The sequence below is a fragment of the Salmo trutta genome, chromosome 4 (assembly GCF_901001165.1).
Source record: "Salmo trutta chromosome 4, fSalTru1.1, whole genome shotgun sequence".
In the NCBI taxonomy this organism is placed as follows: Eukaryota; Metazoa; Chordata; class Actinopteri; order Salmoniformes; family Salmonidae; genus Salmo; species Salmo trutta.
Genome location: NC_042960.1, coordinates 6,494,821 through 6,522,424, shown reverse-complemented (window position 1 = coordinate 6,522,424; position 27,604 = coordinate 6,494,821). Strand labels below are relative to the sequence as shown.

Below are 27,604 nucleotides of genomic sequence, written 5' to 3'. Positions count from 1 at the left end.
TACCTCCAGAAGGCAACCTGAGGCCTGATACCTCCAAAAGACAACCTGAGGCCTGATACCTCCAGAAGACAACCTGAGGCCTGATACCTCCAAAAGACAACCTGAGGTCTGATACCTCATACACAAGGCATTTCGTTAGGCAAGGGTAATTTAAGTGTAGGAAAGGATGAAACAGCGTCTGTGCCACCAATAAGTACAGATAGTAGTATAAATCCCCTCGCACAGTCCCCGCAGCCGGAAAATTTTCTCATGGCTTCTGGAAGGAAATGCTGTAGAATGCTCAACCGGTGTCGCTCATTCAGCCGACAGAAACTTTCAACCGGTTCTCCCCATTAAGCAACGAGTCGGAGTCAGAGGCCGAGCCTTCTCTGGTCTCTCCTCCACCCGTTACGGGGTCTGAGACGCCGAAGCCTCCCACCATTAACTCTGACAAATTGAAAACCCCAGGCATTGGTGACTCCATTACCCGCAGTATTAGATTTAAAAATAATCATCCAGCAATCATACACTGTTAACCAGGGGGCAGGGCTACCAACGTTAAGGCTAATCTGAAGATGGTGCTGGCTAAGGCTAAAACTGGCGAGTGTAGAGAGTATAGGGATATTGTTATCCATGTCGGCACCAACGATGTTAGGATGAAACAGTCAGAGGTCAGCAAGCGCAACATAGCTTCAGCGTGTAAATGAGCTGGAAAGATGTCGGCATTGAGTAATTGTCTCTGGCCCATTCTCAGTTAGGGGGAGTGATGAGCTCTACAACTCAATCGCTGGTTGAAAACTGTTTTCTGCCCCTCCCAAAATATAGAATTTGTAGACAATTGTCCCTCTTTCTGGGACTCACCCACAAACAGGACCAAGCCCGGCCTGCTGAGGAGTGACGGACTCCATCCTAGCTGGAGGAGTGCTCATCTTATCTATGAACATAGACAGAGCTCTAGCTCCACAATGAGATAGGGTGCAGGCCAGGCAGCAGGCTGTTAGCCAGCCTGACAGTTTAGTGGAGTCTGCCACTAGCACAGTCAGTGTAGTCAGCTCAGCTTTCCCCATTGAGACCGTGTCTGTGCCTCGATCTAAGTTGGTCAAAACTAAACATGGCGGTGTTTGCCTTAGAAATCTCACTGGAATAAAGACCTCCATTCCTGCCATTATTGAAAGAGATCGTGATACCTCACATCTCAAAATAGGGTTACTTAATGTTAGATCCCTCACTTCCAAGGCAGTTATAGTCAATGAACCACTGATCATAATCTTGATGTGATTGGCCTGACTGAAACATGGCTTAAGCCTGATACATTTTCTGTGATAAATGAGGCCTCTCCTCCTGGTTACACTAGTGACCATACCCCCCGTGCATCCCGCATAGGCGGAGGTGTTGCTAACATTTACGATTCCAGATTTCAATTTACAAAAAAAACAACTGCGTTTTCATCTTTTGAGCTTCTAATCATGAAATCTATGCAGCCTACTCAATCACTTTTTATAGCTACTGTTTACAGGCCTCCTGGGCTGTATACAGCGTTCCTCACTGAGTTCCCTGAAATCCTATCGGACCTTGAAGTCATGGCAGATAATATTCACATTTTTGGTGACTTTAACATTCACATGGAAAAGTCCACAGACCCACTCCAAAAGGCTTTCGAAGCCATCGTCGACTCAGTGGGTTTTGTCCAACATGTCTCCGGACCTACTCACTGCCACAGTCATACTCTGGACCTAGTTTTGTCCCGTGGAATAAGAATCATCAAAAGCCCTGCTATAAATTCTCAGACAACCCAAAGATTCCTAGATGCCCTTCCAGACTCTCTCCACCTACCCAAGAACGCCAGAGTACAACAATCGGTTAACCACCTACCTGAGGAAGTTAATTTAACCTTGCATAATGCCCTAGATGCAGTCGCACCCCTAAAAACAAAAAACATTTGTCATAAGAAACTAGCTCCTTGGTATACAGAAAATACCCGAGCCCTGAAGCAAGCTTCCAGAAAATTAGAACGGAAATGACGTTACACCAAACTGGAAGTCTTCCGATTAGCTTGGAAAGACAGTACCGTGCAGTATCGAAGAGCCCTTGCTGCTGCTCGATCATCCTATTTTTCCAACTTAATTGAGGAGAATAAGGACAATCCAAAATTTATTTTTGATACTGTCGCAAAGCTAACTAAAAAGCATCCCCAAGAGAGGATGGCTTTCACTTCAGCAGTGATAAATTCATTAACTTCTTTGACGAAAAGATCATGATCATTAGAAAGCAAATTACAGACTCCTCTTTAAATCTGTGTATTTCTCCAAAGCTCAGTTGTCCTGAGTCTGCACAACACTGCCGGATCAAGGGATACACTCAAGTTTTTTAAATACTATATTTCTTGACACATTGATGAAAATAGTCATGGCCTCTAAACCTACAAACTGCATACTGGACCCTATTCCAGCTAAACTACTGAAAGAGCTGCTTCTTGTGCTTGGCCCTCCTATGTTGAACATAATAAACGGCTCCCTATCCACCGGATGTGTACCAAACTCACCGGATGTGTACCAAACTAAATGTGGCAGTAATAAAGCCTCTCTTGAAAAAGTCAAACCTTGCCCCAGAAAAAATAAAAACTATCGGCCTATATTGAATATCCCATTCCTCTCAAACATTTTAGAAAAAGCTAAAATGGCAACTCATTCCCTTCCTGAAGACAAACAATGTATAAGAAACACTTCAGTCTGGTTTTAGACCCCATCATAGCACTGAGACTGCACTCGTGAAGGTGGTAAATTACCTTTTAATGGCATCAGACCAAGGCTCTGCGTCTGTCCTCATGCTCCTAGACCTTAGTGCTGCTTTTGATACCATCGTTGACCACATTTTTTTGAGAGATTGGAACCCAAATTGGTCTGCACGGACAAGTTCTGCCCTGGTTTAGATCTTATTTGTTGGAAAGACATCAGTTTCTCTCTGTGGATGGTTTGTCCTCTGACAAATCAACTGTAAATTTCGGTGTTCCCCAAGGTTCCGTTTTAGGACCACTATTGTTTTCACTATATATTTTACCTCTTGGTGATATGATTCGGAAACATAATGTTAACTTTCACTGCTATGTGGACGATACACAGCTGTACATTTCGTTGAAACATGGTGAAGCCCCAAAATTTCCCTCCCTGGAAGCCTGTGTTTCAGACACAAGGAAGTGGATGGCGGCAAATGTTTTACTTTTAAACTCGGACAAAACAGCGGTCCCATGTGGCTCAGTTGGTAGAGCATGGTGTTTGCAACACCAGGGTTGTGGGTTCGATTCCCACTGGGGACCAGTATGGGGGAAAAAATGTATGAAATGTATGCATTCACCACTGTAAGCCGCTCTGGATAAAAGCGTCTGCTAAATGACTAAAATGTAAAACAGAGATACTAGTTTTAGGTCCCAAGAAACAAAGAGATCTTCTGTTGGATCTGACAATTAATCTTGATGGTTGTACAGTCGTCTCAAATAAAACTGTGAAGGACCTTGGCCTTACTCTGGACCCTGATATCTCTTTTGATGAACATCTCAAAACTGTTTCAAGGGCAGCTTTTTTCCATAAACGTAACATTGCAAAAACCCTAAACTTTCTGTCCAAAAATGATGCAGAAAAATTCAACCATGCTTTTGTCATTTCTAGATTAGACTACTGCAATGCTCCGCTTTCTGGCTAGCCGGATAAAGCACTAAATAAACTTCAGTTAGTGCTAAACACAGCTGCTAGAATCTTGACTAGAACCCAAAAATGTGATCACATTACTCCAGTGCTAGCCTCTACACTGGCTTCCTGTTAAGGCTAGGGCTGATTTCAAGATTTGAACTGCTAACCTAGAAAGCATTACATGGGCTTGATCCTACCTATCTTTCCGATTTGGTCCTGCCGTACATAACTACACATATGCTACGGTCACAAGATGCAGGCCTGCTTTTTGTCCCTTGAATTTCTAAGCAAACAGCTGGAGGCAGGGCTTTCTCCTATAGAGCTCAATTTTTATGGAATAGTCTGCCTATCCATGTGAGAAATGCAGACTCGGTCTCGACCTTTAAGTCTTTATTGAAGACTCATTTCTTCAGTAGGTCCTATGATTGAGTGTAGTCTGGCCCAGGGGTGTGAAGGTGAACGGAAAGGCACTGGAGCGACGAACTGCCCTTGCTGTCTCTGCCTGGCCGGTTCCCCTCTCTCCACTGGGATTCTCTGCCTCTAACCGGGGGCTGAGTCACTGGCTTACTGGTGCTCTTCCATGCCGTCCCTAGGAGGGGTGCAAAGTGGGTGGGGTTATATCCTGCCTGTTTGGCCCTGTCCGGGGGTATCGGACAAGGCCACAGTGTCTCCCGACCCCTCCTGTCTCAGCCTCCAGTATTTTTGCTGCAATAGTGTATGTGTCAGGGGGCTAGGGTAGGTCTGTTATATCTGGAGTATTTCTCCTGTCTTATCTGGTGTCCTGTGTGAATTTAAGAAGGCTTCCCTCTAATTCTCTCTCTCTCTTTATCTCTCTCTCTCTTTTCTCGGAGGACCTGAGCCCTCGGACCATGGCTTAGGACTACCTGTCCTGATGACTCCTTGCTGTCCCCAGTCCACCTGGTCATGCTGCTGCTCCAGTTTCAACTGTTCTGCTTGTGGCTATGGAACCCTGACCTGTTCACTGGACGTGCTACCTTGTCCAGGACCTGCTGTTTTGGACTCTCTCTCTACCACACATGCTGTCTCTAACTCTGAATGATCGGCTATGAAAAGCCAACTGACATTTACTCCTGAGGTGCTGACCTGTTGCACCCTCTACACCCACTGTGATTATTATTATCTGATCCTGCTGGTCATCTATGAACATTTGAACATCTTGGCCATGTTCTGTTATAATCTCCACCCTGCACAGCCAGAAGAGGACTGGCCAGAGCCTGGACTCAGAGCCTGGTTCCTCTCTAGGTTTCTTCCTAAGTTCTGGCCTTTCTAGGGAGTTTTTCCTAGCCACCATGCTTCAACATCTGCATTGCTTGCTGTTTGGGGTTTTAGGCTGGGTTTCTGTAAAGCACAAAAGGGCTTTATAAATAAGTTGCAATCGGGATTCAAACTGGCAACCATGCGGGTCGCAACCCATGTGTAACGCCCTACCACCTGTAAGCAGAGACGTGCAGTATTTCAATTACTTCTGATTATTTAGTCATTTGTATTATACTGGTCTGAACTCCAATATATTTTGTAACAAAATACTTTTCTATACCATTTTGTGGCCCCCTTTCACCCTGCATTGATATCAGAAGTCTGATGGCACTATGGTGTGATAAGAGCGTCTGCTAAATTAACTAAATATAAATGTGTATGGAAAAATTGACAAATCAGTATTATAATGGCTACGGCCCCAAAACAAGGTTTTGTCTAGACATGATACAGCTTTTGTCAAAATGGATTAATTCATAGCAGGTTTAGGAAACCTTATGCAACAGGTTAGGATAATTAACTAGCAGGTTGGGAGAATTAGGTTAAACTGTATGTTGATACATGGGGGGGGGGGGGGGGCAGTGCCCCTGTGACAATTTTGGACCCCCTTGTGGCCCCCCTAAATGTGGAGTATGAAATCATTTTTACATAACTCATTTTTGCTATCTTTCTTTTTTTGCATCTGTTATTGGACAGTGGCAACGCGGAACATGGTCTTTTGCCTGCTAATGCCTGCAATGCAGTGAAGAAAACGACATGACAACAATAACGTCTAATGTAACTGGCCCCTCTAACAGTACAACTGGCCCCAGCTTGGCCCCCCCAGTTGAAATGGTCTAGAACCGCCACTGCCCTGCCTGTACTGTAACAGCTTTACTCCACCAAGTCGCCACCCACTTTTTACACGCACAATAACGCCATAAGTGAAATCTGTGCATCATTTTGATGGTTGTCTGCACCATCTAGTGGTAATCAGCTGTTAAAGTATGTGTGGCCTTGGCCACAGCTATATCCTCTTCATGGTGCTTTCCTCAGGACTGACCATCACCGCACCACCTGGCGGCACTAGTGGAGGTTGCAATTGTTATTGATCTTTCTCAAGGTCTTTCTTACATTGATTGATCCTCTCTCCTTGCCGCCTTCTCAAAACGCATTGTAGGAGAATATCCTGCAGATCTTCTATAGAAAGAGATGTTCCTTCCAGACCAACTTCTCAACAGAGAGACAACAACAACAAACAACTCTAACCTTGTTGTTTATTTGAATAAATTACATGGATATATTTTTGTCATTTTCAACATCAAGCATATTGTCTTGTAATCCGGTGCAAGGGATGAAACCCAAACAAACAAAGAATCCAAAAACGACAGTTGTGTGCAGCACAAATAATCCCTCCCATCACAATAGTTCTATACAATTACTGTATATATATGCATATACTTTATCACAGTTACAAAAATAAAATACGATACCGTAGATGCGCTACCACACACACACACACACACACACACACACACACACACACACACACACACACACACACACGGTGAAAACAAATCACTGAAAGCTGTACAGTCCTCATTGAGGGCAAAGACACACACGATAATTGTTTAAAAAAAGATAGAGAAAAGAAAATGAAGGAAATATATAGCCTTTAAAAAAACGTGAACGCACAGCCAGTTCCAAGCTGAATCTGCTTATTCTGCCAACAAACGAGACCGTTTCAACTTGTGCTTCCCCTTTAAAAAAAAAATGAACGCTATAGATGGGTTTTCGGTTGGTTCAGCTTCAACAATAGTATCATTTCGCTATACTGTATCGGTCCTTTATCAAATAGACATCCAGGAGGATTTCAATGAAGGAAAAATAATACTGACAGAAAAAATAGAAATGTGCACTTCATAGATACAAACCACAGTAGACCAAACCACCTGTGGCGCATACAACCCCTTCTCCCTTCACAAAACACATACCCACCTCGGCCCAGCCAAACCACACCCACCCAGTCACACAACAACGATAAACGGGTGAAACACTTATTGCCCTGTCTGTTACACACATACAGTTTCACATTGGATTTGCAGAATCGAAAACCACTGAGAATGAAGTCCTCAAAATGCTGGAGAAACCTAGATAGATCCAGAGGCCAGAGTTTGGAGTGTACAGTAGTATCCAATTGCTTTAGTAGACTCTGGCAGTGACCCCACTCTCCCAAATGCAAAAAACACACATTTCCAACTCACACATGCATATTAATACACACTTGTTCCCACCAAATGATGATGATTATTATTATATGCAACAGTCTGTTGCTTTGGTACCTTATATTGTGTATTGTTACATGTGCGGCCATTCATTCCTGGGATATAACAAGGGAAGGACCATCAACGAGGGATAGGGACTAAGGATCCCCAGAACCTTCAGTAAACAGACATACAGTATTGACCAGTAAGAGCAACACATACAGTATGAATGGGTTATTTCCGACCTAGACTCCTAACAGAGAGAAGTTGCCTAGATTGCCTGACAACATTTAGACAAAGTGTAAGATACAAAGGGTTAGGGGAATTTGCATCTGGTTATTGATGTTAGTATCCTTGAATTAAATATGCCACCGTGTTCACTTTTTATAAAATGTTCCCTTTTCTGATTGAGACAGCATTGCTTGTGTATTCCATTTTCTTCGTAATACAGTATTTGTCTGTGAGCATTGTCAGCTAAAGCTAGTCCTATCAGATTCCATGACTTCAATATAGTGTTATTTGTCTATCTGACTAAAGGACATTCTGATACAGTGAAAACAACTTCGCCAACGGTTAAAGGAAATAAGGCTAAGTCCGATAAGCGGTAAACTCCTATATGAAATAGCACAATACAGAAACCATTGTTTTCACTAATATTTCCACGTCATTGGTAAAATACACATTGAGAAGATTTTTTAAACTTTATTTCATATTATGGAAACCGTTCCAGTTTTTGCTTATACGCCACTTAGAAAACAATTGAACTACACAATTTAGTCTTTTGTTTCCGTAAATATTCAATCGCCAATTTATAACCATCGGCTCAAATACACTAGACGTAATAATGAGACATACCTAAATCACACAGAGGACTTGTGTGATATAGAATGCCAACGAAACAATGTAGATCGCAAACAAACTACACCCTCGGATAGAAAAGCGAGTAAATCTGCCATTGACACCACTCAGCCCTGCTGTAGGCCTACCCTCCTGCATAGGTGGCCAGTTTGGTCTAACTATGGTGCCTTGATTAAATCACACTGAATCCTTACATACCTCACTCTCAGTTTAGGTCTGTATGAAAAGACACATCAAAAGATATCCCCTCCTTAGCGCAGTGATTGAGAGGGTTTCAAGTTCTTCAGCAACCACCTCTTTGACCAAGCCCGCAACCACTACGAGACAAACGTGAAGGGATCCGTCATAAACATAAATCTGTTGTTTAGCATGAAATGGACACGGCCTCTCTAGGAAACAATCCATGCATGCAAACAGAAGGCTACCCTTTTCAAAACGGGAATAACATATATTTAGCTTGAACGTACTTAGAAGTAAATCTGATAAGATAAAACACTAAAACATGCCTGACCTACAGTGTCTAACAAAGTGTGAAACGTGACCTAAACGTGACCTAACGGACCAGATAACCGCCCAGAAATAGTAGCCTACAATATGTGACAATGAGGAAATTATGCTAGTCTAGAAGTTTCCACAAAGTACAGAGAAGGATAGTAACGGCCATTTTGAAAGACACACAGCCAATGTAAACCTAGATGAAGCCAGGAAAGACAAGGATTGAGGAACTGTAGAAGCTCCTGAAGGAGAAAAAACTTCTGAGGACAAAACCGAGAAACACTCTTTTTGGAAACAAAAGAAAAAACAACCATAGCATTTTATTGGTTTGATGGTAAATGTCCACGATGGCATTCAAAACGGCATCATTGCTTATTTTTCGTTTTTTTTTTTTCAAAAGTCTGTTTCGTTAGCACTCGTTGGCGTGACACCATGCTGTTGTTGATCTCGCCACAGCCGATTTCGTCGTCATATCTTCATTGTAGTTAGATCTCCTTTTTAGCGGAGTGAAAGGGTGGGTTTCCGGGAATGTTTGGGGGTGGCGGGAGCTGGGGATGCAGGGATTAGGATTTGTCGCCTGGGAAAACTGCTGCTGCTGATTCCCCATTGCCGTGGCAACGACTTTAGGGCAGGGGCACCAGGATATCCACGTAGTTGACGGGGAAGAATCCAGAGCTGCCGTGGATCATGCCCTCGTACCAGTTGTCGTCGATCTTGTTGGTGAGAGTGATGATGTCCCCCTCCTTGAAACCCAGCTCGCCCTCGTTCTCGGGGTTAAAGTCATATAGCGCCCTGCAGGATGGCTGGTCTAAGGGAGCTGGAATGAGAGAGAGGGAGCGATGGTGAGAGAGCGATGGATGGAGAGATGGTGAGAGATGGTGAGAGAGAGAGAGAGAGATTGAGCGGTGGGCCGATGGAAAGGGATAGATGGAGAGAAGAGAAAGCAGAGTTATAGTGTATGGCTGGAGAGGTGTATGTTATAGACAGAAAGATGGGGGTGAATCCTAACTTCCACAAGGTCAAATCTTCACTTAAACTCCAATTGACATCAATGGACGAGCGAAAATGAAGTTAATTCAACTAAGTGAAAATTCGACAAAATAGAAGTTAGGGTTATTCCTATAGTAAAAGAAAGATATACGATTATCTCTGGAGTAAAGCGCTTACCTGGAGACCTTGCTGAAAGGGGGGGTGGAGGGCAGATGGAGGAGGAAGAAAGAGAGGGAGGGGGAGACAAGGCAAAGAAGAGAGAAATGCAGAAAAATGAATGTGTATTTCGGTGATCGATTGATAGACATATTGAACAGACAGTAGTGTTGTCACCATACCAGAATTTTGACATCGATACCAGGTTTAGTACTGTATCACGAAAACTCAATACCATCACAATACTCAATATCAAAATGATACCATGGCAAAAAAAGAAGGCATATCAGCCAAAGCCACAGAATGGCACTTGATCCAGACAGATAAACTTAGCTACTGCTCTGTTCAATCATTGGGCATCTTTTGAGTTCAATATCATTACATTCTAACTTTTTTAAGTCAACATTTTTCAGAGACAGCCATGTATCCATTAATGAATCAATTATACAATCAATTTGACTTCGTTTTTTTGCCTCGTGAACGACATCATTACTGGTTAAAGAGAGAGCGCACATTTTATTAAAGAAGCCACTTCTATGCAAATGTTGTTGATCAGTACAATAAAACAAGTCCCAAATGGAAGGGGAACCGATTTGACTCGTTTAGTCAAAAATGTTGAATCTTTCGACTCATTTAGTTCATTTGAGCATGCAAGACCCCCTACCGGCGAACATTGAACTGAAAACTCGTATAACTCATGATTCTACAAGCCTCTCGTTCACATCTCATTCACCATAGAGAGCAGGCAGGAAGCCCTACCGGCGAACGATGAACTGAAAACTCCCAGTGCAGGCTAGCAGTGAGTAGGTGGAGCAGGCACGGTGCGAGCTAGAGTAAGGGGTCGGCTGCACTGATAGAAGTGCTTGATCCGTGAGAGACATTTGATAAAAGTACCGAAAGTAACAGAAATGCTTGTATCGAACAGTTTTTCACGTTCTAGTATGGATAAAGTATTGAAGTTTTGGTATATCGTGCAACACTAACAGACAAAAGGACAGAGACAAAGGGAGACAAGGCCAATCAGAGGAGAGAAAGATGTAAAATTTTGGTTTGTGTTGTCGATTGATTGATAAACATATCGAAAAGACAAACGCACAGACAGAAAGGCAGACAGAAAGAAACAAAGACCGAAATACTGACAACAAAAACTTGGAATACAAACAGAGAGAGAGACAGGAGAGAAATCAGGAAACAGACTGGAGCCAGAAAGACAGTCCAAGAAGGAGCGAGAGACAGACCGTTCATATGGACACACAGACAGAGTGATAAAGTAGAGATATTCTGTCGTATCTCTCCAGAATTCACTCTAGGCTCACCTGGAGACCTTGCTGCAAAGAGGAAGAAAGAGAGAAAATGTGGGAGAAAGAGAAGAGGTATTTATGTTTAACTGCAATTGACATAGTTGGATAAATGGATGGATTATGGCAATGAAGAGATGGCTTGGACAATCGCCAAACAGATGGACGGAGACGGACGTACGGGACAGACAGAAAAACAGACAGAGACAGTGATAGAAATAGACAGAGTGATATTATGGTATCTCTCCAGGGTTCACTCTTGGTTTACCTGGAGACCTTGCTGCAAAGAGGAGAGAAATTCAAACGCAAAGGAGGAAGAAGCAAGCCACACAGGTAGAACAAATACATTTGTGATTTATAGCATTTGGGAAGTGGATGGATGGAGAGATGGAGCGTTGGAGAAATGAAACTATGGAGAGATGACAAGATTGAGAAATGAAGAGATATGAAGATAAGATGATTAGCCAGCCAGATAGATGGACAGACGAACAGACAAATGACTTATCTCACCTGGAGACCTTGTTGCTGGATGGAATAACAGAAAGGAAAAGAGAAGAAAGAGTAGACAGGTATATATTTTCATTTGCCTGATAAGTGGATGAATGTAGAGATGGGGAGATGGATAGACGACAGGAAGACACAGACAGAGAGACAGAAATAGACATAAGGAAAAGAGAGAAGAAAGAGACATTGATAGTGATGGAGAGAGAGAGGGATGGATTGTATTTGTATTTATTATGGATCCCCATTAGTTCCTGCCAAGGCAGCAGCTACTATTCCTGGGGTGCAGCAGCTACTCTTCCTGGGGTCCAGCAACATAAGGCAGTTACATACAATTTAAAATACTACATAACATTACATTTCATAACACCTAGTGATGTAGAGAGAGAGAGATATCTGGTTTCATGGTAGGAGTGGAGAATCTCACCTGGGGACCTGGATCCTTGGATGGCTCCATTGTGGTTTTCACTAGAGAGGTCCAAGGACTGACGCGGCTTAGGTATGAACTCTTTCTTGGGCTTGTTGGAGGAATCCCTTATCCTATGGATAATACATTGCAGAAACAAGCCCATATAGTGAAGAGGGTACTGATCCCAATCCCCCCCGCCCCATTGCTCGTTGAAAGAATTAATAGAATCTATTCATTCTATTTCTGCGGCATACCTAAGGGTTGGGGTCAAGGGATATTGGGATCAAGTCCATCTCACTTCTGGTGAATTCAGAGAATTCAGGAAAGGAATAATCAGGCGGTTTCAATTCTTGATCCGAAGACGATTGGCATGGTATGGTATTGCCCCCGTACTCTCTACTAGTGTTGCGAAAATTCCGGAAACTTTCCCAACATTCCCAGGTTTTTCTCCAACCAGGTTTTCAAAATAAAAAACCTGTGAACTTTGGGTAAATTTCAGTAATTTCGCAAAAATACTCCGTACCTCCAGCCGGTACTGACCGGTCATGGAGACACACACACAGATTATAATGATATATAATGATATATATATTATTATAAATACTGACCGGTCCTCCATCTTGGACTGCAGCTGGGTGAGGATCTCAGCACACTGCCGATGGTACTCCACCTGGGCTTGGACCAGTGCGGCCAGCTGGCTCACCTGTTCAATCTGCTGACGCAAACACAAAAGGCCCAACGGGACGACTGTTACATATGGGCGGCGTGGCCCAAGTCCCACAGTATACATCCGGACTCACTGGTCTGGCTAACATACAGAAACTACAGTATGATACTGCAAGGTCAACACAGAACACATCCGCCTTACTGTGTGACGACCCTCCCAACTCGGTCTGCCGAATTCTCTCTCTTTGCTCTTGTTTTCCTTACTAGGATGTCGGTGGGCTCCGATGTGTCCTGGGGATAAATACACCTTCCCCCATTCATTGGGGAGACTCTCTCCATGCAGACACACTGTTGGTTGTGGCATTTTTGTGGCAGTTTTGTTTGTTTGCTTTGGCACCTTTCAACACCCCTCATTATCACATTTATGCACGCAACCACTCACTTACACTACTGACTACACACACACCATTGTTACTTGTTTAGTTTACTTTAGTTAATCAACATATTTTTGCTATTCCTTGATCTCCATGTCGTCTCCCTTTTTGTTACGGGCTACGAGCCGGTTCGGGACAACCGGCTAACGTACAGATACTTTGATATGGCAACACAACGTCAAGAAAGACTGGATGGATCGATAGATGGGTGGAGGAGCCATTATAGAACGTAGAGCTCAACTGTTATTACAATCATTTATCTATCTATAGACGTACTGTCAATCTGATATCTGAGGCTCTAGGTTCCCTGACACTGCCTTGATGAGAACCTCCAGTCCATACCACACAACGTTACATGCAGACAATACACAGTGAGTCAAAGTCAGCCTGTGATGGTCTTCCACTGACAGAAGTAGAACAAGAGCTTTGAATCACGACCCCCTCCGTTGCCGTGGTTGCAGCTGGCCAGAGGGGGAAGTGACTTGGACTAGAGACAGGGAGGGAGAGAAGAGGACAGAGACTAGAGAATAGACAGACACAGTTTGCTGAGAAAAAATAAAACTATTGAACATCAAACGTGTACATGTGCTCAGTGATGGACAGACGACGCAGTGTAAAGACATGACGACTACTACTACCACTGCTGCTACTATTACAGCTGCTACTACTGCTACTACCGCTGCTACTACTACTACTACTACCACTGCTGCTACTATTACCGCTGCTACTATTACCGCTACTACTACTACTACTACTACTACTACTGCTACTACTACTACTACCGCTGCTACTACTACTACTGCTGCTATTGCCGCTGCTAGTACTACTGCTGCTGCTATGCCAACTACTACTGCTGCTTACTACTCCTGCCTACTACTACTACTCCTACCTACTACTACTACTCCTGCCTACTACTACTACTACTACTACTCCTGCCTACTACTACTGTTACTTACTACTACTGCTTACTACTACTGCTGCGCCAACTACTAGTGCAGCTTACTACTCCTACCTACTACTACTACTCCTGCTACTATTGCCGCTGCTAGTACTACTGCTGCTACGCCAACGACTACTGCTGCTTACTACTCCTGCCTACTACGAATATAGATATTTAGTACTTAGACCCACAGGTAAACAGTATACTTGCATTTACTAACTAGTTCACCACTTCACACTGAACCTACAGTACAGGAGGAAAAACATGGTGCTCATGTGTCAATGGTGGGTCATCTCTCTCTCACACACACACACACACACACACACACACACACACACACACACACACACACACACACACACACACACACCGTGTGGGAAGTGGGAGTAACGGTAGAAACATATTCCTTACATCACTCTCCAACAGGTTGAACATGCTGAGCTCAGCGATCTCCTTGGTATCGTCAAACTTCTCCAGAGCCTGTTTGATCTCGTCGTCCGTCACCTTGCCCTGACGCTTCTTCTTGTAGTCGAAGTCCAGACGGCGGCCTTCCAGTTTCTTCAGGTGATGCTGCGAGGAGAGGAAGTAAAAGGATGGAAGGAAGGAAGGAAGGAAGGAAGGAAGGAAGGAAGGAAGGAAGGAAGAGTGACAGGTTAGACAGGGATCACGCCAAATGGTTAGACAACATCCTTTTCACACTAGCGTGCCAACCCAAACCGTACTGTGCTGGTCCAGCTCAGCTTGGCCCAGTTCTGCTCAGGGCTGTGTCCTGAAACAACCCCTGACCTCAGATTGGACAGGCATATGCCAGCAACATGACCAGAGCTCCCGGCCACATAATCTGAAGGTGGTGCCTTCACCAATGCTTACCCGTATCAGACACCTTCAGGCATATGATTATTCAGAGTTAATTATAAACTTTTTGTATGCCAGAGTTGATTTTCCCTCTGCCCTTAGGACGAAAAAGTCTAAATGAAGCTCTCCGAGCATCTAAACTTTATCAGCTGAGTATTGATTGCGTGGTCTGGCAGGGAGACGGATGTAATTGCATTGGGCAACTCCAACGAGAGAGTAAACATGCTGCCTCTCCCTCCAGGGCAGTAAACATTGACTGAGCATTAGGAGTTATCCCACTGACGTCAATGTCTAGATGAAGTGATTGTTGCTCCACTTATTTATGTGCAGATAAAAGATGCAACGTTGGCATTACCGTTACATTTTTTTAATTAAAGCATTCCTGGTCTGCTTTCGACGTGACTAGGATTTGAGTTGTATGTTGTAATGTACGCAATGACTTCCAATGTGCCTAGCTCGCCATGTTGTTAATTATGGTGTTGCATCTAGCTTGCCATGTTGTTAATTATGTTGTTGCGTCTAGCTTGCCATGTTGTTATTACGGGGTTGTGTCTAGCTTGCCATGTTGTTATTACGGTGTTGTGTCTAGCTTGCCATGTTGTTATTATGGGGTTGTGTCTAGCTTGCCGTGTTGTTAATTATGGGGTTGTGTCTAGCTTGCCGTGTTGTTATTATGGTGTTGTGTCTAGCTTGCCATGTTGTTATTATGGGGTTGTGTCTAGCTTGCCATGTTGTTATTACGGTGTTGTGTCTAGCTTGCCATGTTATTATGGTGTTGTGTCTAGCTTGCCAAGTTGTTATTATAGTGTTGTGTCTAGCTTGCCATGTTGTTATTACGGTGTTGTGTCTAGCTTGCCGTGTTGTTATTATGGTGTTGTGTCTAGCTTGCCATGTTGTTATTGTGGTGTTGTGTCTAGCTTGCCATGTTGTTATGATAGTGTTGTGTCTAGCTTGCCATGTTGTTAATTATGGTGTTGTGTCTTTTTTTATTTTTTTTATTTCACCTTTATTTAACCAGGTAGGCTAGTTGAGAACAAGTTCTCATTTGCAACTGCGAACTGGCCAAGATAAAAGCGTAGAAATTCGACACATACAACAACACAGAGTTACACATGGAATAAACAAAACATACAGTCAATAATACAGTAGAACAAAAGAAAACAAAAAGTCTACATACAGTGAGTGCAAATGAGGTAAGTTAAGGCAATAAATAGGCCATGGTAGCGAAGTAATTACAATATAGCAATTAAACACTGGAATGGTAGATGTGCAGAAGATGAATGTGCAAGTAGAGATACTGGGGTGCAAAGGAGCAAGATAAATAAATAAATACAGTATGGGGATGAGGTAGGTAGATAGATGGGCTGTTTACAGATGGGCTATGTACAGGTGCAGTGATCTGTGAGCTGCTCTGACAGCTGGTGCTTAAAGCTAGTGAGGGAGATGAGAGTCTCCAGCTTCAGAGATTTTTGCAGTTCGTTCCAGTCATTGGCAGCAGAGCACTGGAAGGAAAGGCGGCCAAAGGAGGAATTGGCTTTGGGGGTGACCAGTGAGATATACCTGCTGGAGCCCATGCTACGAGTGGGTGCTGCTATGGTGACCAGTGAGCTGAGATAAGGAGGGGCTTTACCTAGCAGAGACTTGTAGATAACCTGTAGCCAGTGGGTTTGGCGGCGCGTATGAAGCGAGGGCCAACCAACGAGAGCATACAGGTCACAATGGTGGGTAGTGTATGGGGCTTTGGTGACAAAACGGATGGCACTGTGATAGACTCCATCCAGTTTGTTGAGTAGAGTGTTGGAGGCTATTTTATAGATGACATCACCGAAGTCGAGGATCGGCAGGATGGTCAGTTTTACGAGGGTATGTTTGGCAGCATGAGTGAAGGATGCTTTGTTGCGATATAGGAAGCTGATTCTAGATTTAATTTTGGGTTGGAGGTGCTTAATGTGAGTCTGGAAGGAGAGTTTACAGTTTAACCAGACACCCAGGTATTTGTAGTTGTCCACGTATTCTAGGTCAGAACCGTCCAGAGTAGTGATGCTGGACAGGCGAGCAGGTGCGGGCAGTGATCGATTGAATAGCATGCATTTAGTTTTACCTGCGTTTAAGAGCAGTTGGAGGCCACGGAAGGAGAGTTGTATGGCATTGAAGCTCGTCTGGAGGTTAGTTAACACAGTGTCCAAAGAGGGGCCAGAAGTATACAGAATGGTGTCATCTGCGTAGAGGTGGATCAGAGAATCACCAGCAGCAAGAGCAACATCATTGATGTATACAGAGAAGAGAGTCGGCCCGAGAATTGAACCCTGTGGCACACCCATAGAGACTACAAGAGGTCCGGACAACAGACCCTCCAATTTGACACACTGAACTCTATCAGAGAAGTAGTTGGTAAACCAGGCGAGGCAATCATTTGAGAAACCAAGGCTGTCGAGTCTGCCAATAAGAATGTGGTGATTGACAGAGTCAGGGTCCAGATTTTGCAGCTCTTTCAGAACATCAGCTATCTGGATTTGGGTGAAGGAGAAATGGAGGGGCTTTAGCGGGTTGCTGTGGAGGGTGCCTAGCTTGCCATGTTGTTATTATGGGGTTGTGTCTAGCTTGCCATGTTGTTATTATGGGGTTGTGTCTAGCTTGCCATGTTGTTATTACGGTGTTGTGCCTAGCTTGCCATGTTGTTATTACGGTGGTGTGTCTCGCTTGCCATGTTGTTAATTATGGTGGTGTGTCTAGCTTGCCGTGTTGTTAATTATGGGGTTGTGTCTAGCTTGCCATGTTGTTATTATGGGGGTGTGTCTAGCTTGCCGTGTTGTTATTATGGGGTTGTGTCTAGCTTGCCGTGTTGTTATTATGGGGTTGTGTCTAGCTTGCCATGTTGTTATTACGGTGGTGTGTCTAGCTTGCCATGTTGTTATTATGGGGTTGTGTCTAGCTTGCCATGTTGTTATGACGGTGGTGTGTCTAGCTTGTGTCTAGCTTGCCGTGTTGTTATTATGGGGTTGTGTCTAGCTTGCCGTGTTGTTATGACGGGGTTGTGTCTAGCTTGTGTCTAGCTTGCCGTGTTGTTATTATGGGGTTGTGTCTAGCTTGCCATGTTGTTATTGTGGTGTTGTGTCTAGCTTGCCATGTTGTTATTATGGGGTTGTGTCTAGCTTGCCATGTTGTTATTATGGGGTTGTGTCTAGCTTGCCGTGTTGTTATTATGGGGTTGTGTCTAGCTTGCCATGTTGTTATTATGGTGTTGTGTCTAGCTTGCCATGTTGTTATTATGGTGTTGTGTCTAGCTTGCCAAGTTGTTATTATAGTGTTGTGTCTAGCTTGCCATGTTATTACGGTGTTGTGTCTAGCTTGCCATGTTGTTATTATGGGGTTGTGTCTAGCTTGCCATGTTGTTATTACGGTGTTGTGTCTAGCTTGCCATGTTGTTATTGTGTTATGTCTGTTTTGCAGTTTTGTTATTATGTCTGTCTTGTGATGTCATGCGAGCGCACTGTTCTTGTTATCCTTGTATTTTGTATGTAGGGCTTTTTTTAAATGCAGTACTCACTCAAAAAAGAGACCTGGGTCCAGGGGTGAAAGTAGATTTCATTTCTTACCGGTACGACACACCTATACTACAAAAATGGCAGAGTAGCCTACTCTGCTGACACTGACAAACATATCAATAAAAACGATGTTGTCTGATCCATCTCATCGGCCTATGGGAAGGGGAGACACAAATACAACCTGGAGGAGGAAATGTTTGTCCAAAAACAAAGAAAAGTGGTACTGACCCAATGACAAAGACAGTGAATATGCACACTCACCGGGGATATTGCTGATGTTCTCTGCTACTGTTCGCTCAATTAAGTTATGAATTTTGATAACTAAAAGACAGATGAGTATTTTCATTTTCATCTCTTTACAGCAATAGCCATTTGCTTTCCAAACTGTTTTTCTGCAATTGTATTTTGAAATATTGCGATATGCCTGGCTGGGTCTCTTCTTCTCACTGCTAGCTGCTAGCTAGTCAACACTGCTAGCTAGCCAACCTCTACCAACTAGCAGCACTGTAGAAACTATTACATTACAACGGAACGACTTGATTAGTGTAGTGTTAGTGTTAGTTAGCTAGCTAGCTACATAGTTGTCTTTGCTGTCTTTGTATCTAAGATAATTGTGTAGTTTAGAGTAATTATCGAGGTTAGCTAGCCAGCCGCGACGCGACGCCTTGTCCAGACTCCAGACTTAGTCAACACACCTAGTCATCAAACCCACTGCTAGCTAGTGGGTTTGCTAGCTAGCCAACCGTTACCAACTAGCAGCGCTGTAGATACTAATACTAATACATTACAACGGAACGATTTGACTAGTTCAGTGTTAGCTAGCTAGCTACATAGTTGTCTTTGTCATAGCTTGATAATTGTGTAGTTTAGTAATTATCGAGGTTAGCTAGCCAGCTATTTCCGTCTCCCGCGACGCCATTGTTCCATACCTAGCCAACTATTACCGACGAGCAGCATTGTAGAAACTAAATACATTACAAAGGAACGTCTTGATTAGTGTTATGTTAGCTAGCTACAAAGTTGCTTTTGTATAATAGCCAACCTCTACCGACTAGCAGCACTGTAGAAACTATTACATTACAACAGAACGACTTGATTAGTGTAGTGTTAGTGTTAGTTAGCTAGCATTTTCGTCATTTTAGTCAATAAGATTTTCGCAACGTAAGCTTAACTTTCTGAACATTCGAGACGTGTAGTCCACTTGTCATTCCAATCTCCTTTGCATTAGCGTAGCCTCTTCTGTAGCTTGTCAACTATGTGTCTGTCTATCCCTGTTCTCTCCCCTCTGCACAGGCCATACAAACGCTTCACACCGCGTGGCCGCTGCCACTCTAACCTGGTGGTCCCAGCGCGCACGATCCACGTGGAGTTCCAGGTCTCCGGCAGCCTCTGGAACTGCCGGTCTGCGGCCAACAAGGCTGAGTTCATCTCAGCCTATGCTACCCTCCAGTCCCTAGACTTCCTGGCGCTGACGGAAACATGGATTACCACAGATAACACTGCTACTCCTACTGCTCTCTCCTCGTCTGCCCACGTGTTCTCGCATACCCCTAGAGCATCGAACCAGCGGGGTGGTGGCACTGGAATCCTCATCTCTCCCAAGTGGACATTCTCTCTTTCTCCCCTGACCCATCTGTCTATCTCCTCATTTGAATTCCATGCTGTCACAGTTACCAGCCCTTTCAAGCTTAACATCCTTATCATTTATCGCCCTCCAGGTTCCCTTGGAGAGTTCATCAATGAGCTTGACGCCTTGATAAGTTCCTTTCCTGAGGATGGCTCACCTCTCACAGTTCTGGGTGACTTTAACCTCCCCACGTCTACCTTTGACTCATTCCTCTCTGCCTCCTTCTTTCCACTCCTCTCCTCTTTTGACCTCACCCTCTCACCTTCCCCCCCTTCTCACAAGGCAGGCAATACGCTTGACCTTATCTTTACTAGATGCTGTTCTTCCACTAATCTCATTGCAACTCCCCTCCAAGTCTCCGACCACTACCTTGTATCCTTTTCCCTCTCATCCAACACTTCTCACTCTGCCCCTACTCGGATGGTATTGCGCCGTCCCAACCTTCGCTCTCTCTCTCCCACTACTCTCTCCTCTTCCATCCTATCATCTCTTCCCTCTGCTCAAACCTTCTCCAACCTATCTCCTGATTCTGCCGGTCCTCCCCTCCTGCTCCGTGGCTCGACGACTCACTGCGAGCTCACAGAACAGGGCTCCGGGCAGCCGAGCGGAAATGGAGGAAAACTCGCCTCCCTGCGGACCTGGCATCCTTTCACTCCCTCCTCTCTACATTTTCCTCTTCTGTCTCTGCTGCTAAAGCCACTTTCTACCACTCTAAATTCCAAGCATCTGCCTCTAACCCTAGGAAGCTCTTTGCTACCTTCTCCTCCCTCCTGAATCCTCCTCCCCCTCCCCCCCTCCTCCCTCTCTGCAGATGACTTCGTCAACCATTTTGAAAAGAAGGTTGACGACATCCGATCCTCGTTTGCTAAGTCAAACGACACCGCTGGTCCTGCTCACACTGCCCTACCCTGTGCTTTGACCTCTTTCTCCCCTCTCTCTCCAGATGAAATCTCGCGTCTTGTGACGGCCGGCCGCCCAACAACCTGCCCACTTGACCCTATCCCCCCTCCTCTCTTCTCCAGACCATTTCCGGAGACCTTCTCCCCTACCTCACCTCGCTCATCAACTCATCCTTGACCGCTGGCTACGTCCCTTCCGTCTTCAAGAGAGCGAGAGTTGCACTCCTTCTGAAAAAACCTTCACTCGATCCCTCCGATGTCAACAACTACAGACCAGTATCCCTTCTTTCTTTTCTCTCCAAAACTCTTGAACGTGCCGTCCTTGGCCAGCTCTCCTGTTATCTCTCTCAGAATGACCTTCTTGATCCTAATCAGTCAGGTTTCAAGACTGGGCATTCAACTGAGACTGCTCTTTTCTGTGTCACGGAGGCTCTCCGCACTGCTAAAGCTAACTCTCTCTCCTCTGCTCTCATCCTTCTAGACCTATCTGCTGCCTTTGATACTGTGAACCATCAGATCCTCCTCTCCACCCTCTCCGAGCTGGGCATCTCCGGCGCGGCCCACGCTTGGATTGCGTCCTACCTGACAGGTCGCTCCTACCAGGTGGCGTGGCGAGAATCTGTCTCCGCACCACGTGCTCTCACCACTGGTGTCCCCCAGGGCTCTGTTCTAGGCCCTCTCCTATTCTCACTATACACCAAGTCACTTGGCTCTGTCATATCATATCCTCACATGGTCTCTCCTATCATTGCTACGCAGACGACACACTTCTCCTTTCCCCCTTCTGATAACCAGGTGGCGAATCGCATCTCTGCATGTCTGGCAGACATATCAGTGTGGATGACGGATCACCACCTCAAGCTGAACCTCGGCAAGACGGAGCTGCTCTTCCTCCCGGGGAAGGACTGCCCGTTCCATGATCTCACCATCACGGTTGACAACTCCCTTGTGTCCTCCTCCCAGAGTGCTAAGAACCTTGGCGTAACCCTGGACAACACCCTGTCGTTCTCCACTAACATCAAGGTGGTGACCCGATCCTGTAGGTTCATGCTCTACAACATTCGCAGAGTACGACCCTGCCTCACACAGGAAGCGGCGCAGGTCCTAGTCCAGGCACTTGTCATCTCCCGTCTGGATTACTGCAACTCGCTGTTGGCTGGGCTCCCTGCCTGTGCCATTAAACCCCTACAACTCATCCAGAACGCCGCAGCCCGTCTGGTGTTCAACCTTCCCAAGTTCTCTCACGTCACCCCGCTCCTCCGCTCTCTCCACTGGCTTCCAGTTGAAGCTCGCATCCTCTACAAGTCCATGGTGCTTGCCTACGGAGCTGTGAGGGGAACGGCACCTCTGTACCTTCAGGCTCTGATCAGGCCCTACACCCAAACAAGGGCACTGCGTTCATCCACCTCTGGCCTGCTCGCCTCCCTACCTCTGAGGAAGCACAGTTCCCGCTCAGCCCAGTCAAAACTGTTCGCTGCTCTGGCACCCCAATGGTGGAACAAGCTCCCTCACGACGCCAGGACAGCGGAGTCAATCACCACCTTCCGGAGACACCTGAAACCCCACCTCTTTAAGGAATACCTGGGATAGGATAAAGTAATCCTTCTAACCCCCCCCCCTAAAAGATTTAGATGCACTATTGTAAAGTGGTTGTTCCACTGGATATCATAAGGTGAATGCACCAATTTGTAAGTCGCTCTGGATAAGAGCGTCTGCTAAATGACTTAAATGTAAATGTAATGTAAATGATAGTCGCAACTCAACAATCATCTATTTGGTATTTGCCCAAATTGCGGGCCCTTCGATTGTGGGCTATGCTATTTCCAACAATCTACAGCTTTTTTGTTTTTAAAGAAGCTACTTCAAATGTACTTCAGGGAAAACTTCCCCTAGCCTTATAGACACGCCGCATATGCCTTCTAATTGTGGCATAAACACAACCAGTCATGATGTTTCCATCTGATTGTCAAACAATCACTTAACCAAGGCGCTCCTGTAGCCTACCTGCGCACATTCCTCCACTCAGAAAATTATTTCAGCATCCAAACCCCAACAGTGCTCTGTGCACCCGCAATTTGATGAATTGAAAGAGACATATGTTACAAAAACACTTGTGTATTGTAATGACATTCTGCCATTGTCATTAGGCCTACACTTGTAGCCTGAATTAATTAATCCACTGTTGTCCACGCGCGCCTTGGTCTCGGCCATTCATCTCCGCCTTCACAAAATGTAAGTGTTCTCCTCAAACCACAACGCAATGTGGAGCGTATACCACCTGGTTTCCAGTGAGTTTGCGCTGACATGCAGTAATGTTAACTAGTGGTGTAGTAGCCTATAGTTTTTGGGCATATTGTATTACCGGACGGCCTTACTTTCCCCCCTGTCTGGGTCTCAATGTTGCATAAAATATAAAATAAGATTAATAAATCCAGTCTCACCGCAATCTCCTTGAGGTCTTTGTCGTGGAGGGTCTGCAGCGGGTCCAGGAAGTTCTGCTTGACCTCCATGTCTAGAGCGTCCTTCACCTCGCCCAGCTCACGCATGGACTCCCCAGCATCGATCAGAGCCAGGCCTGGAACACACAGGGGCATAATATAACAACATGTACTCCTCCATCTCCTTCAGAAAAGTTGAGGAGTTTGCACATCAATGTTGTTTATGAGCGCTAAGCTAGCCCGCTCCTTTGTCTGTTTGGTCTTATGAGTCGGCAAGACCTCACAAACAAATCTTGGGCAGGCTAGCAATCAGCACCATTATAAATAGACAATGGCGGTGATCGAAATCGGTCTTGCCTACTACTAACTAAAACTACATTCTGGGTACTAATAATACTACATACTATTTAGAACATACTGTTTAGTAGAAAGGTATGCAGTAAGCAACAATTATCATTTCAACATACTACTCATCCATACTGAGAAGGCATCATCAAATGCGCGTTTGTTCCCCGTCATTCGTACATTTTTGTAGAGCGAGTCCCCTATTCTGATTATGAGCTGTTGTCAAACATGTTCAAACACGTGCAAAAAGATGATTCTCTCCAATAGTGTGCAGCGAATTCTACTTGATGAAAAGACTAAATGAGTATAACATCCTGGCATTTAAACCATACAACATTTTAGAAATGTCACATCCTATAAAACGTTATATTTTCGTATACCCAAAAGCCTACTATTTAGAAGGCAAATACGGGTATTCTGACACGGCCATAGTGACTTACCAAAGTTGGACTCTTCCCCGAGCTCCCTGCCAAACTTCTGCATGGACTCTCCCAGGACGGTCTCGGTCTGGATGTAGCCCAGACCCTTCTCCTGGCCACGCATCTTAGACATGGAGTTGATCATGGTCATCTTGGCTCTGGAAGCTGTACACGCAAACAATTAATTAATTCATGAATCACTCAATTAAATCAATCAAACTTGTGTCACGTCCTGACCATAGAAAGATGTTATTTTCTAGGGTAGAGTAGGTTAGGGCGTGACAGGTTTTTTTCTCCTATGTTTTCTATTTCTATGTTGTCAGGGTCTAGTTTTGTATTTCTATGTTGGGGTTTTGTTTGGGATGATCTCCAATTAGAGGCAGCTGGTCCTCGTTGTCTCTAATTGGAGATCATACTTAAGTAGGTTTTTTTTCCCACCTGGGTTTGTGGGAGATTGTCTTTGAGTAGTGTATGTTTCACCTCTGCGTCACGGTTTGTTGTTTTTTGTTATTCAAGTTTGTTTATATGTATTGCATAGTTTCACAGTGTAAATAAAATGTGGAACAACATACACGCTGCACTTTGGTCCGCTCCTCCTTACAAACAACCGTGACAACTTGCCGTACAAGTTTACTTTTTAAACCTGCTTGATTATGGTGTATTGTCATGTGTATAATTTATTAAATAAAAATCTATTAAAAGGGTTGACCAAAACACTGTGCATTTATCTTCAGCAGGGTTAAATGTAGTGCACTATATAGGGGATAGGGTGCCATCTGAGACCAGACATGGTATGCATCTCTCACCTGGGTTGGGCTGCAGATACTCAGTGGTCTTGGTCATAATGTCCATCACCGCCCTACTGGTGGTGTCCACCTTCTACAACCCACACAGATATTTATAGGGAGAGAGGGGGGAGGAAGACAGAGAGAGATTAAGACAAAGACAGAAAAGAGAGGGGGTGAGGGAGCGAGAGGTTAGAGAGAGATTAAGACAGAAAAGTGAGAGAGAGGAGAGGGAGGGAGAGAGAGAGAGAAGTGAAAAATTAAGGCAGAAAGACAAAAGAGAGGAGGGAGAGAAGCAAGAGATTAAGACAGACAGAAGAGAGAGAAGTGAGAGAGGAAAGTGTGGAGGTGGAGGGAGAGACAACATGCCTGGACAGAACATGAAGGGGTTTTACTCTGTAGTGTGGAGGTGGAGGGAGAGACAACATGCCTGGACAGAACATGGAGGGGTTTTACTCTGTAGTGTGGAGGTGGAGGGAGAGACAACATGCCTGGACAGAACATGAAGGGGTTTTACTCTGTAGTGTGGAGGTGGAGGGAGAGACAACATGCCTGGACAGAACATGGAGGGGTTTTACTCTGTAGTGTGGAGGTGGAGGGAGAGACAACATGCCTGGACAGAACATGGAGGGGTTTTACTCTGTAGTCTGGTGGTGGAGGGAGAGACAACATGCCTGGACAGAACATGGAGGGGTTTTACTCTGTAGTGTGGTGGTGGAGGGAGAGACAACATGCCTGGACAGAACATGAAGGGGTTTTACTCTGTAGTGTGGAGGTGGAGGGAGAGACAACATGCCTGGACAGAACATGAAGGGGTTTTACTCTGTAGTGTGGAGGTGGAGGGAGAGACAACATGCCTGGACAGAACATGGAGGGGTTTTACTCTGTAGTGTGGAGGTGGAGGGAGAGACAACATGCCTGGACAGAACATGAAGGGGTTTTACTCTGTAGTGTGGAGGTGGAGGGAGAGACAACATGCCTGGACAGAACATGAAGGGGTTTTACTCTGTAGTGTGGAGGTGGAGGGAGAGACAACATGCCTGGACAGAACATGAAGGGGTTTTACTCTGTAGTGCCTTCTTCAACACAGACCTCACACTACTATACGCCAGAGCCCTATATTTAAATACATGGCTCTGCTATACACTACTCAGCCCTATATTTAAATACATGGCCCTGCTATACACTACTCAGCCCTGTATTTAAATACATGGCTCTGCTATACACTACTCAGCCCTATATTTAAATACATGGCCCTGCTATACACTACTCAGCCCTGTATTTAAATACATGGCTCCTCTATACACTACTCAGCCCTGTATTTAAATACATGGCCCTGCTATACACTACTCAGCCCTGTATTTAAATACATGGCTCTGCTATACACTACTCAGCCCTATATTTAAATACATGGCTCCTCTATACACTACTCAGCCCTGTATTTAAATACATGGCTCTGCTATACACTACTCAGCCCTATATTTAAATACATGGCTCTGCTATACACTACTCAGCCCTATATTTAAATACATGGCTCCTCTATACACTACTCAGCCCTATATTTAAATACATGGCTCTGCTATACACTACTCAGCCCTGTATTTAAATACATGGCTCCTCTATACACTACTCAGCCCTATATTTAAATACATGGCTCTGCTATACACTACTCAGCCCTGTATTTAAATACATGGCTCTGCTATACACTACTCAGCCCTATATTTAAATACATGGCTCCTCTATACACTACTCAGCCCTATATTTAAATACATGGCTCTGCTATACACTACTCAGCCCTATATTTAAATACATGGCCCTGCTATACACTACTCAGCCCTGTATTTAAATACATGGCTCTGCTATACACTACTCAGCCCTATATTTAAATACATGGCTCCTCTATACACTACTCAGCCCTGTATTTAAATACATGGCTCTGCTATACACTACTCAGCCCTATATTTAAATACATGGCTCTGCTATACACTACTCAGCCCTATATTTAAATACATGGCTCCTCTATACACTACTCAGCCCTATATTTAAATACATGGCTCTGCTATACACTACTCAGCCCTATATTTAAATACATGGCTCTGCTATACACTACTCAGCCCTATATTTAAATACATGGCTCCTCTATACACTACTCAGCCCTGTATTTAAATACATGGCTCTGCTATACACTACTCAGCCCTATATTTAAATACATGGCTCCTCTATACACTACTCAGCCCTCTATTTAAATACATGGCTCTGCTATACACTACTCAGCCCTATATTTAAATACATGGCTCTGCTATACACTACTCAGCCCTGTATTTAAATACATGGCTCCTCTATACACTACTCAGCCCTCTATTTAAATACATGGCTCCTCTATACACTACTCAGCCCTATATTTAAATACATGGCTCTGCTATACACTACTCAGCCCTATATTTAAATACATGGCCCTGCTATACACTACTCAGCCCTATATTTAAATACATGGCTCTGCTATACACTACTCAGCCCTATATTTAAATACATGGCTCCTCTATACACTACTCAGCTCTGTATTTAAATACATGGCTCTGCTATACACTACTCAGCCCTATATTTAAATACATGGCTCTGCTATACACTACTCAGCCCTATATTTAAATACATGGCTCCTCTATACACTACTCAGCCCTATATTTAAATACATGGCTCTGCTATACACTACTCAGCCCTGTATTTAAATACATGGCTCTGCTATACACTACTCAGCCCTATATTT

At 44.5% G+C, this 27,604-nt stretch overlaps 1 protein-coding gene across 5 annotated transcripts in view; it reads right to left on the bottom strand.

Annotated features, from left to right (window-relative positions):
* Positions 1 to 6,176: 6,176 nt before the first annotated feature.
* The window catches only part of LOC115191743 (endophilin-A1), a 77,100-nt gene continuing 55,672 nt past the window's right edge, over positions 6,177 to 27,604 (bottom strand). The window contains exons 3-12 of one of the 5 annotated variants that reach the window (XM_029749606.1): positions 24,862 to 24,934; positions 24,077 to 24,220; positions 23,295 to 23,428; positions 14,339 to 14,497; positions 12,496 to 12,602; positions 11,906 to 12,018; positions 11,488 to 11,502; positions 11,246 to 11,257; positions 10,996 to 11,007; positions 6,177 to 9,350 (exon numbers count right to left, since the gene is read on the bottom strand). In XM_029749606.1, coding sequence (XP_029605466.1) covers positions 9,157 to 9,350; positions 10,996 to 11,007; positions 11,246 to 11,257; positions 11,488 to 11,502; positions 11,906 to 12,018; positions 12,496 to 12,602; positions 14,339 to 14,497; positions 23,295 to 23,428; positions 24,077 to 24,220; positions 24,862 to 24,934 — 963 coding nt within the window. In that variant the 3' untranslated portion in view covers positions 6,177 to 9,156. The remainder of the gene's footprint in view (positions 9,351 to 10,995; positions 11,008 to 11,245; positions 11,258 to 11,487; positions 11,503 to 11,905; positions 12,019 to 12,495; positions 12,603 to 14,338; positions 14,498 to 23,294; positions 23,429 to 24,076; positions 24,221 to 24,861; positions 24,935 to 27,604) is intronic. The other 4 variants (XM_029749607.1, XM_029749608.1, XM_029749610.1 and 1 more) reach the window with 4 other exon arrangements.